At 37.9% G+C, this 17106-nt stretch overlaps 1 protein-coding gene across 1 annotated transcript in view; it reads right to left on the minus strand.

Moving 5' to 3' along the window:
- Nucleotides 1-6784: 6784 nt before the first annotated feature.
- ESR1 (estrogen receptor 1) overlaps nt 6785-17106 on the minus strand; it is a 169043-nt gene continuing 158721 nt past the window's right edge. Inside the window, 3 exon segments of the mRNA XM_040552612.1 lie at nt 6785-9585; nt 9588-9799; nt 11165-11348. Coding sequence (XP_040408546.1) covers nt 9545-9585; nt 9588-9799; nt 11165-11348 — 437 coding nt within the window. The 3' untranslated portion in view covers nt 6785-9544.

Below are 17106 nucleotides of genomic sequence, written 5' to 3' on the forward strand. Positions count from 1 at the left end.
GGCCTTCTCTTCTTCTTAGAGCTTTCTCCAACAGCTGGTCATTGAACCAAGACAAAGCAGTTGAGATTGTTGTATGAATGATCATCCCCACCCCAAGAGTCTTGTGCTTTTTGTGGTTGAGAAATCTGTTTACAACTGATAGCATCATCCACATCATCATGTGCATCTGTGTGCGTGTTCAAAGGCATAACAGAACACTCTTCAAACTACAGATCCTATCAGGATTTAGTGAGTATAGGATGGTTCTGGGAGATAAGAGCAAAGTTGAGAAGAAGAAACGCAGCCTGCAACTGCAGAATTCAGCAAACCAGTTATTGCCTGTGCTGGGGAAGGGGAGAGTTGGAACATTTATCTTGTGGGTTGGGGGAAAAAGGGTGCATCTTATATTCAGCGGTTTCACTACAGAAGGCTTCAGTCCAGTAACCTTGATGCCACCTTACTAGTCTAGGTAATGGTGGGCTGCTTTTAACCTTGGCAGCAGTATTGTGAAATGCACTGTGGAAAACTGAATTCTTTTGTTGTTGCGCTATTGAGCCATAGTTAGGCTTAGAGGGACACAAAAGTGAAACCTATACTTGTAAGAAGTTGTGCTTGTTTTAATAATATTAATAATATTGGAATATTCATATAATATTTAACAATAAAGCATTACATGGGAATGATTTAGATAATTAATTTGTCTTCCCAAATAGTGGTAGATAAAAATCTGTGAAACAAGAACAAAAAAGAATAACTGCAAGCTTAAGTGAAGATTTGTCATAGATAAAGCCCTGGTTAAATTATAGGAATCTGAATTCTATTAAATGATTTCTCTAAAAGCGGACAGGTTCTGAACAGCCGTGATTTTTATTGTTTGCTTAATATGGTATTCAGAAATAGAAATGGTCAAAACAGCTTGGTTCAGTAAATACCTATTTAAAGATCTGAGGTCTACCAAATTGACTTGACCACAATGAGGTCTGAATAAAACAATAGCACATTTAATGTTTGGAAGAGTGAGGAGGCTTTAGGAAAGTGTTGTCCACTTCCTGTAACAGAGGTGGCTTGGGAGAGGAGAGATGAGCCAATGACCCCTTCCTCAGGGACAATGCAGATGTGGATGTAGTGTGCACAGAGGTTACTCAGGTCACGCTCTTTGAGTTTTCAGGCACGCTGTAATTTCTGCAAGACTGCTATTTCTGATGTTGTAACTGTGTTGGTTTTTGTTTGTTTGTTTGCTTGTTGTTTTTTTTTTCTTTCCACTGTTTTTTGAAAGGTTGTTTAAAAAAAAAAAAAAAAAGCTCAAAGGAGAACTACCACTGTTCTTTCATGTAAGTGCTCACAAGCCTATACAAGTGGGAGATGTGTCTGTAGTATTCTCTTTACAGGTAATTTAAGCCATTGTCTCAGAGGGTCTCCTGACCATTGGACTGCATGTTAAAACACATAGTTGCAATTCAGTTTTAACTCCTTCCATTAAACTCAAAGTATTGTGCAGCCAGGTGTGCAGACCGTGGGGGCAACGCAAAATGGCAAAACAAACTAAAAAAAAAAAAAGGAACAGGAAAAAAAAAAGAAAAAAAAGAAAAAAGCATGATGATGTAGCAATGTGGTTGAGATAAAAAGAAGAAACAGCAGAGTTGAAGTTTCCTTTTTTATTTTCAGGTTTAATATAAATGAAGAATAATCCTGCAAAGGTAGACTGGAACTCAAACTTTTCTGGTCTCATAAATGAACTTTTAGGCTTTGAAGTGCTCTACTGTAACTCTCACTGCAAAGTGGGTAGCATTTTTTGCTTATCTCTACAGTACAATGTTCTTGTTTTACCTTTCTGTGGACAGCATGTACTCAAGAGGTGAGTAGAAAACAAGAGAAGCAGCGAACAAGAAGCAAATCTTTCTGCCTTAGCAAGGGACATTTGGTCTTGGTTTGTACAAGGCCTAAATATCCTACAGTCCCAAGCATGTACTACAAAATCTGGCTATAACAAAATACTGAAAGTACAACCTTTCCTCACATGCACATTTTTCAGCTGTCTTTGAAATGGTAACATATCAGAATGTTGCACAAATGTGTAGGAATGGAAAACAGAAGACAAATTTTATATCACCAACATGCAGCAGAAATGAAAACATTAGCAGAGTGACACCTAAATACTGCAACACACAGCTCTTATGGGGACGTGAGAGTAGGTTAGGCTTGCCTCTGCTGAGATAAGTGCCAAATGTTATTATTTTGATGGTCAATGTTCCTGAAGACTTCATTTACATTTTTACATGTAGACCTCTGTATCTGCAGGATGTCATGGTGAATAATAGCAATTGGAGCCTGACTGGGCATAAGAAAGACCATGTAAGCAGTGCCCTTATGCCAGCATACTTTCTCTGTGCACACTGCTGCTAAGTCTGTTTTACATTTGGATTTTTTTTCTCCTCTTCACTGCCTAGGTAGTGCAGATAATGTTATTATACTGAGCAAAGAGATGCAAGACTTAGCCAGCCTAAGGAAGAGCTTCTCCACGGAGCTTTTAATGCAGCAGTATCTGAATGAAAAGAAAAAGTTCATCATTTAATTTTGAAGAATAGTCTTTACAGTTGCAACATGGTATAACTGAATCTATTTATTTTATTTGCTTGTTTATTGTATTTGCTTCATTCTCTGTCTCAGCTGTCTGACTGAGAACACCAAGCTGTAGCCTGTGAAGAAGCTCTTAACATTGCATATCAAGGAGATTGCCTTAATTGACAGAAAAGTAAAAGCCATCAGGTATGTTCCTCAGTTATCCATTAGCTATGCCATACCTTTCTAATTACTTAAATAGAATAAAATGTGCCAGACAAAGATGCACATCACTTGCATATTTGGAAAGAGAGGAAGCAGGTGTGTGGCAGGGAGCCCACTGCATGTGTCTGTGTGCATGTACATGGTCTCCCCCACAGAAACAGCCTTTGGAGAAGGCAGCTGTTTTGCAAGGGTTTGTGCATGTAGTGAGGGAAGAAGAGTGATAAGACCAGTAAAGGTGTGCCGGGAGTTTCAGCTGCAAGCGTTCTTCAGTGAAACAAGAAGATTTATCATTGCTGCCTAATTTCTCAAATGACTTCAGCCAACAGACGTAAGAAATCAGGAATGAGGCTGGCTCCTGGCTGGGAACATGTGCCCAGTACCTGACGGCAGAGGCCCTTTTCCTGGTGGGGTTTTCCTGTGACAGAGTGAAGCAAGTTGACACCTCATCCACCATCTTCCATCACAGAAGACACATGATGGGAGGGAATGAAGATTGAGCCAGGGTCTTCACTGTGGTGCATACCATCAAGACCAGAAGTAACAAGCACAAATTAAAACATATGAAATTCCATCTGAACATGACAAAACACCTTTTTTTTCTTTCTGCGAGGTGGTCAAACACCAGATCAGGTTGCCCAGAGAGGTTGTAGAGTCTCCTTTTGTGGCTAATCAAAACTCAACTGGATATGGCACTGAACAGCCTATGTATGGTATGTGACGCGGCTCTGAGCCAGGTGTTGGCCTAGACAATCTCCAGAGGTGCCTGTCCAGCTCTGCTGTTCTGTGACTCTGTATGGTCACATTGTGCTCTGGAAAGCTCTGGTCAAAGGACTGCCTAATCTCAGGTGCTATGCGCTGTCTTGATGCTTCAAATTGTTATGATTTAGGCAGGTATAAATATGCTCAGACTTAACCTGTTTGGTTTTTAAATGAACAGTGACAGGTCTTTGATTTTACAAGAGTGTTCTGCTGTTCAGCTGCTTTTGTGGATTGGACCTGTGAATTGAGTATCATGGAGCAGCAGTCATCGTTAACCAGTTCTCAATGAACTATAGGGGCATTTGACCTAAGTGCTCATTCGGTCCAATGGATAGAAAATTGTATAAAGCCCTTGAATTTTGTGAGCTTGTGAGTCAGCATTTAAACCAATCTTATTACTTTGAGCACATGTATGGGTGCAATTTGTTCAAATTACTCTGGCTCACTACTGGTAGCCAAAGTAGCAACTCTCAGTCAAGTTATTTACCATGGAAGCATATTGCAAAAGTCATATGATTTTGAACTATTGGTCAGCTACTACTTAAAAGCCCAACAAACCCCAGCTTTCTATGGGATTCTAAATTTGCATTCATGCTTGAAAAGCTGTAGGGTGAGGTTTCATGTGTACAAAGTATATTACTGGTCTTGTCTAGAATCATTGAGACAATAGTTGGAATTAAGGTAATGATCTTACCATTTTTTTTCCTGATAAATTATGTACAGAAAACTGAATAGAAAGAAAGAGCTTTAACATATACATTGAATATATAGTGTACTATTTAGCTAGTTACTGGAAAGTAACGTATATTAGCATATATCGTGTATATAATGTACCATTTAGCTAGTTACTGGAAAACAATAAGCAGAGGAACAGATTTTTTAAAAAAACTATGTAAAAGATAACAAATGAAATAAATTTCTCTGGTTAATTCTTTATTTTGACATCAAATACAGTGAAAATCTTGCACCATCCAGGTAGCCTATCAGATTTTCCATTTAGACTCTCTGTAAGTTTTCAGGTGCAAAACAAAGAAAAAAAAAAAGAAAAAAAAACTCACCAAAACAAAGACATCGATAATTTCATATGCATGGGTGAAAGAACAGAATACTTCAACAAATACATTATGGCATCTGAGCCTATATCAAAGAAAGGGCTTTCCATTGACAGACTACATAGTGCACACAAAAGCATTAGCTTTAAAGTATATACAATAAGGTGATACATAAAGTGGCTTGTTAATGCAAGTCTCATGACCAGCAGTCTATCCCTTCATCCTCCAATGGGCACTTTCTGAAGAAACAGACATATAATTATAGGCACACAGGAGTACAGAGCATACTAATTTGCAAGATGGCAGCATATACATTTTAGTTTTATTTGTTTAGGCACATCTGAATGCAAAAGATTTTTTTTTTTAGCTTTTTTTTTTTTTTTTTTTTTTAAACACAGTGGAAAAACAGAATACCCTTATGGGCAACAGTCATTTTGAAAACAATTTTCAGGACATAAGGCTATCTACATTTGAAAGATGAAAGAGAATTGCAAGTAGAAAGGGTAGGACATTAATGTTAAGGAAATATTAATTTTAAATTCTCAGATCAATTTGAGATTATGTTATAGTTGCAGGTGGCAGCAAAGACTGGTTTGTATTATAATACCATTGTTAACATGACCCTTCCTTTACATATGCTGAATTTCTGTCTGTAAAACTATATTATGGTTGCAAATAGAATTGAAAAAGGCCATCTCTTTATTTGGAGAAAGAAATGCACTTCACATAAGTTCAGCTAGAATACTCTATATATAAAATCCCATTAGCTTTAGGTTGGGTTGCATGTTAATTTTAAAGTAGCATTTTATATATACAAGATAGGTTTGCCATATTGCAAAGTCTGTGGTAAGACTCATACCCTAGTGAGGCAGAATTTTTACATTGCTGGTAGTTTGTTTCATTTTAAACATTTAGCTCAACACTTAACAAATCAGTCAGCCTCAGTTGGGGTGGTTAGGGAATCCAATTAAAATCCTGGTTTGAGGGTAGGAGTGTGGGGGCAGTTGAAGTTTTCTTTTTTTTCTTTTTCTCCAATTTAAGTTCCAATGACCTGCTAACAGTCCTTGCAATATCCATGGGAACTCATTTCAGTTTTTTTAAATATATTTTTTAAATTGTTAAAACCCTTACTATACAGAAGGAGAAAGATAATCAAGAGATTTCATTGAAACCTAATAGAAAATTTACCACAAATACACACCAAGAAACTCTCATTAAAATATTTTTCCCCAGTACAAATCCTACTAACCCCAACTGGGAGTTTTACCTGAGACAAAGTCTGCAAGATAAAGACATGGCTTGAACCACTACAAACCAGAGAAGCTTTCAAATATTGTTGGAAACTCACTCAACTGGGTGCTACGCATTACTCTATCATCTCTGCTCCTGTCTCCTCCTTTTTTTTTTACTTTTTTTTTTCGGTAATATTTCAGTAACAACAACCATATTCTCAAGCAAAGCAAGTTCATCTGGTCTAGTTCTGGTTGGCTTATGCTGGTATTACATTGCCTATGTTTCTAGGGCTTTTTTGTGTTGGTATTTTTTTGTTTGTTTGCTTGTTTTTGTTTTTTTTAAAAAAAAATCCACGTATAAACATTATAAAATAATTCTTTCATTAGCTGTCCAGAGGCATCACTATGAATGTTTTGGTAAAAGCATAATTAGCTGCCTTGAATATTTTTCTTTGATTTTTTTTTTTTTTTTTTACATGCTATATATTTTTGTTTAATATCCAGCACCAGGTATTCAGGTAGTACTGGTTTGTCAGCTGCAAATATAAGGTATATATGTGTGTGTATATATATATATATATATATATACACATGAAATAGCATCCTGTGAAATAACAATTACCAAATGGCAGGCACAATTTTCTGCATACATGAGAGCATAATTCAGAACTAGATATGAAAAAAGTTGCCACATTTATAGCATATAATTTGTTTAATCCATTGAAGAGCTACATTCAGCTGTCTGATATGTGGACAATCATCTTTACAGATAACTATGGGAAGATTACTATATTCATTAAGGTGCTACTTCAAATAAAAGATCATCAACAAGTTAAATACACAGATCATGAAACTGCCCCAAGGTAAATGAATGTATCATTGGGAATCACTCTCTTTCTTTCCTGAATGCCCTTCGTGGTTGCTGCAACATACACGGGGGGGACTGGTTGACTCTAAGTGACTTCATTGCCAGGGCTCAGCCTAGGAGAACATTTGTAATTATGATTGCAAACTGACTGATTATTTCTTATGTTACAAGCCACATTTTGATACCCCTCTGTCTGCTGCATACCACTCCAAATCATGCTTGTCCAGCCTCACTGGGACAATCTGTAGAGTGCATTGTTATTACCCTATATAAATATCATCGGAATCTGGACCTTTGTTGTGGATTGCTCCCCACCAACTATTTTTTTTTTCCTTTGAGGCCAAATTTACACTTAAATCAATACAATGAATTCTTCTTGGATGTAGGAGGCAAGGCATTTATTTAAACTAATTTTCTTAGCAGCTGATGAGCCACAGGCTTGATCCGTGTGTTCTGTCCTGGAGAACACACAAGCTGCACATAGAGCATTGAAAAAGCAGCTCTAATGCACACTGGGCTACAAGTGAATAATGACAATGTAAGCACTTAAGTGTATCTACAGGAATTCCTGTGCTCCATTCAAATCTTAACCTGCGCTCATTTCAGGGCATTCATGATTTTTCTAACACATTTGAAAACCAGCTACTAAACAAAACAAAAATAAAATGTGCATTTTTTTTTCAAGGCCTTTTGAAGCCTTCCAAAAGCCCTTAGGTACCAAATTTGCATGCACGCACACACACACTCTACTAAATACACACAAATACAACTCCTTCAGCACATCAGAAAAAAAATGATACTATAATATGCATCAATAAAAGGCCTATTCACTTACAGTGACTGCTTCACACGTTCAGACTTGCACTGTTTTCAAGGAATCTTCTCAAGCATGTAGGTAGCATCTATCTTTAGACTTTTAAACTGCGCTTATCCTCAGATATGTACATTAAATTGTTATGGACATCATTATCTACACTCACTAAAAAGTTGAATCCTTGTCATGGAGCTCAAACTCATCCTATGCCTTGCTGCCTTCACAATCGCTATGTAACTGAAACTCACTGAACACAGACTTTGCTTGTCTAACAGTGAGCGTGGTTAGACATAGGCAGTCCTGTACCTCATTAGTTGCACTATTTCCTATAATTAGTTACAGGATATTCCAATCAGCATAACCTAACATAAAGACATCGACTATAGTAGTAAAAGAAGCATCCCCAAACCCTCCTCTAGCACTGTGGCCTGCTGCCATGAAGCAGCCTATACGCATGCTATAGAACTTCCTCGCTGACAGGTGGTCACTTCCAACCAGCTATTGAACTAGTCCCTGGTGGTCCACGCTAACTCTCAAACTGCACCTGAAAACCAGACATGCAGACAGCACAGGCAAAGATTATCATTAAACTAATAAATCATCCCCGGCATATATAATAATCACATTCCAGTACCCAGCAACATTCCCTGACATGTTTAGTTTTCTATCCTAGAGGCAGTCAAACAGCAGCACCAAATCCTGTTTTGGACAGTTTATATTATGGATAGGTTGGTCTTTCTTTTCAGTGACTCTCCTTCATGACTTGCTGAAATTCTTACTGTCAGTAGACCTTTTGTATATTTATGGTTGACTGGAAGAATCCAACTAACCTGCACAAAGAACTGTTACACACATGCATGGAGAAAGCCAGATTTACCTTCCTTTCACCTGGGCATGCAGTCCTGGAGTCTTCACCATGTCTGAGACACATTGTCCACTTCTGATATCACAGGTGAGGTGGATCTTAACAGTGATTTTTGAGTTTGTCCCAACAATAGCTGAAGAAAGCCAATGCAAAACCTACTGTTCTGGCTCTGATGGCCCTCAACAGTCTGGGTAGGCAGGACTGCCATGAATGGGACAATCCCACACTGCTATGCCAGTCTTATGACATCCTCACCCCTTGGTTTGTAGCGCAACAAAGCAAAGGAGAGGGAAAGGTGTGGTTTTTTTTGTTGTTGTTGTTTTTTTCATAAAACAATGTATGTGCGATAAGGTGAGTTTTAATTTTTGTTGTTGGTTCTTTTATGGCATGATGATTTTTTGTACTCACGTGATCTGACTTAAGAGCAATTATCTATATTATCATTGCTTGCCATTTTGCCCTTGTTTTAACACTGCTGAGCAACAGAACAGTTTAGCTTCATAGGATAGGATAGGATACACACAATGCAATTTGGCTAGAAGATATGACAAGAGGACCTAAAAGTTTGGTCAGTATGATCTTGAAAGGGAGCTATCTGCTGATGTAAGCCAGTAAGGCAAAACAAAAATTTTAAGAAAGGGGGTACTTTCCACTGTAGGAAGAAGAGAGGCAGGAATCTACCTAAACTACCAAGGCAGCCACTAGCAGTACAGTTTCACTGTGACACGCTAAGATGCCAATCAATTTTCCGTTATCCCTCACTAAAACTCATTCAGAATCTACCAAACTTCTTCAAAGTTTCAAGCAATTCAAGGATTAAATGGGCTCAGAATTTGGGGTGGATATCAACAAAGGCTCCCACTCAGGAAGATACCAATATGCATGGCTGGTATGGCCTATTAATTTATGGTAAAATGAATGTTTAAGTTCATATTAGGACTTACCCAACTTGCATGCAAAAATAAATTAAAACACTGCAAATTCAAATTAAGTTAGCCTGCCAATCCTTGCTGGCTGTCCGTAACAATGAAACATCTTTCAACTAGAATAAGCAATCAATTTAGGCAAGCGCTTGACAAACACTCAAATGGAAAATACAGGTTACTGATGTCATTGGAGTGTTTACATAGGTGGCACTGCAGATGAAATGAAGCATGAACTAGGTAGTACGCTGCTGGGTTTCTCATACCATTATATACGCTGACTTTTGTTTATATTGTATTCTGCATATTCTCCTCTTCTTTGCTGTTTATGTAAAAGGACTGCAAGGAATGAGAAGAAGCTGACGCAGTCGTCAGCTGGCTCCGGTTCTCCTCTTCCATCGGTGCAGCACTCCTGGCTGCTGGGGCATGCAGGCGGTGAGCGTCCAGCATCTCCAGCAAGAGATCGTACAGTGGAACTATGTTTTTGCACTTCATATTGTACAGGTGCTCCATTCCTTTGTTGCTGTGGGTTTTAATGAAACAACGGTTACTTTCCAAATGTGCTATAAAAAAAGCTGTCAGCTAATCATAGTTGGGTTCAAATAAATTCCACCTTGTACAAAGCAACTAACTTAGCAGTGTAATTGCTGCACACTCCTTCTAAAGTTTGCAGAAGTCAGCTTCAAAGAACAATTCAGGCTATCCATGAGCAATTGCCTTCTAAATGTGGCTATTTTCTCTTTTGCCTAAAAGGTGACCTAGAGCAAATGGACTCCTAATTTAGGCACTTTGATTACGTGGTTGGGATGAATCTTGGTTTTCCATAATTGAACTTTTTTTTTTTTTTCCTAGAAAATAACCTTTTGGCCAATTTGAGTTAATGCTATCTTTGCAAACTATAGAAACAGTAATTCACTGTGCATCTGAACTTCCTTAGTTGTTCAAATTCTTAAGAAAACAAATGCCAAAAAGGTGATTAACATGAGAACAAAGAAACTCCCCCAAAAGATACATATAAAACACATACCCCTTAACTTTTTCCTTGAGGTCTGTATGTTAGTCCAGTATTTAAAATCTGTATGTCTCGGCTTCAATAGCTATTTTGTGGTGATTAATTTAATTTTAATTTTATTAACTGAGATAATGAAAATTAAAATCTGTATAACAGCAATGCCTCTTATTACTTCATAAAACTAAAATATCTACTGTGTCTTTGTATAGGCTTGTCATGCTGCACACACTCCAGCTAGTGAGCAGCTACCTTAAGAGGTAATTACATTAGGGAGAATGACTGCTGAGACTACCAACAAACTGAATGCCTCAGGCACTTCACCTCTAATTAGCAAAGGGCACAGTACTCTAGACTGGGACTCAGAAGATCTGCATTTTATCTTCACCCGTAAGATATATATAATGATAATAGTCTCTTTTCTAAAGTGATTTGCAATCAAGCCACTTGTGAGAGGTGGCTATACAAATGCAAGAGTTTTATTAAATCTTATCTTAAAGGAGACTAGAATTTGTAGAACTAGGCTGCTGTTACATTGTTTTTCATCTGCTCGGTACCTTTCAAACAGAATAACAAGGCACATAGTATTAAAAGCAGACAGTGCTTATGGCACTGTCAAAGCTAGAAGTAAAGGAAAAGAAAGAAAAAAAAAAAGAAAAGAAGAAGAAACAAATTGGGAAAATGTTTACCCCTTTCACACCATAATCCAGCATACTGTTTTGTGCACAAGCTCCATATATACTTATGGAAAGAGGACAATGATCTATCTTTTATATAATGCACACAGTTTGCACTCCCCTCCATGAAGAAAAGCACAACTTCAAGCACACCTGTGCATTTGTGAAACCTCACTGCACCTAACCTTGTGCTTGCTCTCACCTCATATGCCTGATGTGAGAGAGGATGAGGAGAAGCTGAGCCAGGCGCCGGTGCTGCTGCTGCAGGGAAAGACCTGACTTAGCCATTAAATGTATCAGAGTATCCGTGATTTTGTCCAGAACACGGTGGATATAGTCTCTCTCTTCCAGTGATTTCAAGGTGCTGGAAAGAAAAGTGTACACACCTGGAGTAGGAAGGAGAAAGAAAACAAACAAACCACAGGCAAAAATTACTTTGATAGAGTCAGACCTTGTGGCTGCCCTCTTCGGCTGTGTTAAACCATATGAGCTGCCTGTGAACATCCTACTTTGGAAGGCACCTCTACATATAAACTTGTCATTTCCTGGCAGCTGGGAAGGATGTGGCGACAGTCATGACATAGAAAAGAGTGGCTCAGAGAAGCACAGGGGAAAAAATAAATCTCCCAGAAAGGGCTGCTGGGCAATGGAGGCATTATCTACAAGACTGTACACGGAATTAATCAGTTCATATAAGGAAGAGAATAAGGAAACAGAAATGTTCACATTAAGGTTCACAGGATAATAATAAGGTTCACAGAAATGTGAAGAACACAGTCTTTGCCCTGAGACAACTTTCATCCCACCCTGAAGCCTGGATTTGGTCACTGTGGACAGAGCAGAAACAAGGGGTGGCAGAGGTCACACATATCCTGGAGATAGACCTGACCTCAGGCTGCTCACCTCTCTTGGTCACGCAGCTCCAAAAGGAGGAGATGCTGTTGCCACTTGAGAACTCTGCCATATTGATTGACCCAGCCCAGGCTGTCAGCAGTTTTTCCCATTTTCTCTGCTGTTTAATGTTTGGGTTCTGGTAACTTGCTAGGCAGTCTAGGACTGAATAATATGTTACCACAACATGTGTAAACAAAACCAGGGTTTGTTTATTAGCACTGGCCTCAACAAGACCCTCTCAACCAACTAGGTTGGCTGTATTGAAACCTGTTTAAATATAACCATCTTTCATGGCTTCTTGAAATTGAACTACATGAAAGATTTGGACCAGGAGGAAACTTTTCCAGAGATCAAACCGTCTTGAGACACCCCCTCCAGCAAGCCCCTCTACACCTAGAAAAAGCTATTTTCCATGAGTAGCAGCTCTTGGGTACATGAAGCACATCAAATTTCTTCCTAGGAAGTTCTATAATATTCTGCACTTTTTTACCTTGACTTCATTCTGTAGGAAAACACACAGCCAATGTGAAGTATGTCACAGTAGCGCTATGCTACCAAATGGCAGCTGTTGCTTCAGAACTACTTTTTAAATTTTCTGGATTGATCTCATAACTCTAGATAGATCGTATTAGTATAATCCATCCTTGAGTCAGCAACAGCTTAAGAAGTATGTATGCTGATACAATCAAACAGGCTTGATCATGACCTGTCTTCATTGACCTGTCTCCATAAAGTACTTGACAAATCCTGTGTTTTGTGCTTTCTGCATCAACTTACAGAGCCAAGAAGTAAGTTGTGAGGGGGTGTTTGTTTGTTTGGTTTTGGTCCCTGGAAAAAAAATGGTTCGTGGAATTGCTATTCATTTAATTTTTCTTTAAAGCATCATATACAGCAAAATATGCAATCCAGTTAGGGATATTAAGAAAAAAAGAAACATGCACTAAAACACACACACACAGTAACACATGTACTACAGCTTGTTTGTACTGTTTGCAGCTGGGTGTTATGCCATCAGATTTGAAGATAAGCATATTTATTAATGTGTCAGAGTGGTCAGGGAATTGAGATTTTTATTTTATTTTTTTAACCATCTTTGTGATGTGTTTCACATCCTCACATCATCCCGGTATGTCAAGGACCCGGTACCTAGAAATACTGTAACCTGCAAGTAGGTTTTATGACTTTGGGTCTTCTGCTCTAAAATGAAACATAAATTTGTATGAGTGTATATGTGAGAGAGAGACCGTTCAAAATCAAAAACAGAACAAAAGGGTAACAGAAATAAAGCACAGCTTCTGCAAACCAATAGTCAGAGCTCTTTATTTTGGTAATGATTATTGCTTCGAATTTGATATAGACAGATAGTACAATGGCCTCTTTTCTCACAAAGCTTTCAATGATTATTATTTTTACTGAAATGAATTCACTGTAAAGAAAGAGCTCTTGGGGCTTTTCTCAGCTGGATGACTCCAGAAGCTATTAAAAAGTATAAATCAAAAACAAACAAAAAAAACATTCCCCCAAAAATGAAGAGACTTCAGGCAAATGACCATCAATAACTGTCAAGAAAAATGACAGTTGGTTTTCCTTTCTACCCCAAATGACTGCTCCTGCCTCAGGCCAATGACCAGAAATTTCCCCAAAAGAAATACCAGCTATCCATCATAGACACACACACACAAGCAGAGTTTTGGAACGAAAGTGCAGAAAAATTGTCTTAGCAAAGTGAAATTTAACCGTCTCAAAGGTCTTTCCAAGCTCTGAAGCAGACAGAAAGCTGGAAGCAGAATTGAATAGCTACCGGTTGGTTTTCCAGCTATATGTCATTATTGTAAAACATCATAGGAGAGAGACTAGAGACAGCACTGCCCTGTGAACAAGCAAAGCCTACCAGGCTGTGCCCAAACACAAAGCTATGTACACAGATTTCCTCAGGGACTGCAGTGCTACTGTGTCAGTTGTTGGCATATCATGGTAAAGTTATACAAGTATTGCTATATACACTGATATAGGCATTACTGTAGAGGAGAACGTCCTCTAAATATTTTCTGTCACAATAAATCCTGTTTTAAAACACATTTACATTCAGTGTTCATTCTCACAAAACAAACCAAGGCTCTTTTTCCCTTCTATCAAGCCCCATTGGTCTGTACCTGTAGCAAGTCAGGCTGAGCAAAGAGCAAGTTCAGCTATGTACGATGCACTCATGTAGTTCTCCACCACCAAAGTAAAGAAATCAATTAAAAGCACAATTCAACAGGAGAAGGAAAAACCAAAAGAATAGCACTCACAGGAACGATGAATCAGGGAAATTTACAGGATACATAAAATCAGCAAAATCTTACCATCTCTGTGGATTTATCAGCAAACTAAGTAAATCAGCGGCTAAAGAAGATGTGACCTAAATCTGTGTCTCCAAAACAAAAACCTGTTGCTTTGTCAAATAGCACCACTCCCCTTTTTAGATCCACTCAAGAGTAAAACATCTGTCATTGTGTTGCCCTTTCATGTTTCTTAGAACATGAATGTTCGTAAGAAACAGCATTCTGTTATTGAGCTGAACGTGGTTTTCAAAGATCCAGTTTTGCTTTTTAGTCAAAAGACATTGCTGCAGCTTTCGAGGGGCACCTTTGGTTTTGTTATTTAGCTGGAGACAGTGCTGTCCTTGTTGTTACAGACATGCTGTCTCCTTGATATCTCAGGAAAAATTTGGAAGCAGCATAAATGTATATTTTGCTTTATAAACAAAACCTTCCATCTTTTCCACACATACTGAGGGAAAATAAAAATAAAATAAAAAAATAAAAATGTTAAGACCACATGAAAAAGCAGCAGAAAGATATTAAACAGCCTTGAAAGACACTGTAAACAAAAAAAAAAAAAAGAGAGAGAAAATAAATGTCCAGCAAAAGCAAACAGCCCTGTCTCATGTGAAAAGACTAACATGTCCAAGGATTTAACAAAGAAATGTTTGTGTACACTTGGGGAATAAACTCCACACAGACTTTTAGAATGCAAATAGAGAATGCTTTTAAATATGAAGTGTAGCATAATTAGTGCAATTCAGGTTTGGAAATTTGTTTAAAACCTTTTAAGATCAGCTGATTTAATCATATGTGTATATAATATAAATAGCAACGATGAAGAGATCATTTTGTGTATATCTGCTGTTTCTTTAGTAAAAGATTTATGTGTATATATATGTGCAACCTTAGAGAACGTGTAGGCTAGAAGGGAGGTTTTGTCCTCCTCAAATAGCAGTAACTTCAGGGTCAGATCAACCTGCGCGGAGGTTGCTCATTTGCTCAGTTGAGTTTTGGTATCTCTGAGGATGGAGATCCTACCATATTTCTGGCCAACCTGTTCCAGTGCTTAACCTCTCTCACTGGAAGGAATTTTTTTCTACTCACCTCTGAGAAAAAGTCTTTCCCTGTTTTTTCTGTAACCTGCTCATAAGCTATATGAGGACAGCTGTCCCTCACCCTTCCCTTTTCCAGGCTGAATATACCCAGCTCTCTCAGCCTCTCCTCATACACCACATACAAAGCGTGCTTCAGAGCACATAAGCACATAATATTTCATGTCTGTCCAGCACTTTGCTTCAGGGAAGCTGGCTATATTCTATGAAGATGCTTTAGCATCTCCAGAAGACATTTCAGAATATCTATGCCAAACAACACTTAAACAGATATTACACATACCCCAATATTTCTCTGCCTCTGTAATGCAGCCTAGCTTCCTAAAAGGGATCTGACATTCAGAAGCTTGTGTCCACATTCCGACCATACAGTAGTTAACTCCTCTGACAGTTATAAAATACTTTGGTTAAAGAAATGTAAAAACAGGAATAGAAAATTACCCTTATGCATAAAGTCAATGAAAAGCAATACAGGCATACATTCTGTGACCATATATACATATACATTCAGTTTACAGTGTACTCAGAAATACTGCAATGAGTGCAGTATGCAAACCAGAGTAGCACATGATGATCTACATAACAATGGTATAAATTGTTTTCATCATGACCCTGTAACAGCTTAGCCTGAACTATTCCTTCTGAGCTGTCACCACCAAAGCTCTTGTAAAAATGCCAGCCTTCTAAGCAAATATAAAATTTCATTGAATGTAATAAATAAACATACAAATAAATAAAAACACTCTAAATCAGATCATTCACCAGAACATCAGATCAACTCTGACTTTCTACCATATAAACACCATCATTTCAAACCTGTTGTGTGGTGCTGAATCTTGAAAGAGTGAAGATCCATAGCTCCTAGCCTCACCTCGTGGGCCCATCCCTCTTATGGGCAGAAGGAAGTCTGCCTCTTACTATTACTGACTTTACTGACTGCAGGTTTTTTTACAAATTTTTCTTAGAGGAATCTTGAAAGAGAATGCACCATTAATGGAAGAGAGATGTGCTTACAAAGGATATGCCTGACAGGGCTTTGTCTAAATAACAAAATTATTTTTCTGGATCCTTATTAAATACAGAAGTGGGGCAAAAACTCTTAACAATATGACTCGAGGACTTCACATTCAAGACTTGTACCTCTAACACATTTCATTCAATTTTCCAATTCTATTTATTTTCTAATTCTAGTTCAGAGCTAGATTTATTTAAGACGATAATCACGTTTGTTTATATTAGCTGAAAATCTGGAGCAGCATCACCTTTCTGGAAGAGCATTTAATTTTAGTAAATATTCTCTAACAATTATCAGGACAACAAAAGGAAAAAAAAATCTCAAAATGTATTTAATTACAATTATCACACCTTGGCATCCAAGATAAAAACAATAGCTCTTCATTCCTAATATGCCAGATGCTTGCCTCAGATGTCACTTTTTGGTAATTAGTGGCAATCACAACAAAATCTGAACTATATTAATATCTCATAGAACATAAATGAACTATTTTATATGTGATTATATAAGTAAATAATTCTGCATTATTTATTCATTTATTTTATTTAGACCAGCTTTTTTCCATAAAGAGCTAAGTGCCTGATCAGTATGACAAAGTCTGGTGTGACTAGAATCATCTTTTGATAAGGATTAATTGAATTTGTATTTCATGCAACTTGAGCAAGTGGTCTGCTAGACTACAGGATAAAAGAGACACACAGCTCTCCACATGTGCTTTGTCTGGAGGCTGATACTGTCTACAACTTTAAACTCAGCAGGAAAAGTGGAGAACAAGTAAATCCTCAGGGCTGGAAAACTTTGGCATTTTTAGTCATTA

This window comes from Cygnus olor, chromosome 3 (genome assembly GCF_009769625.2).
Source record: "Cygnus olor isolate bCygOlo1 chromosome 3, bCygOlo1.pri.v2, whole genome shotgun sequence".
NCBI lineage: Eukaryota > Metazoa > Chordata > Aves > Anseriformes > Anatidae > Cygnus > Cygnus olor.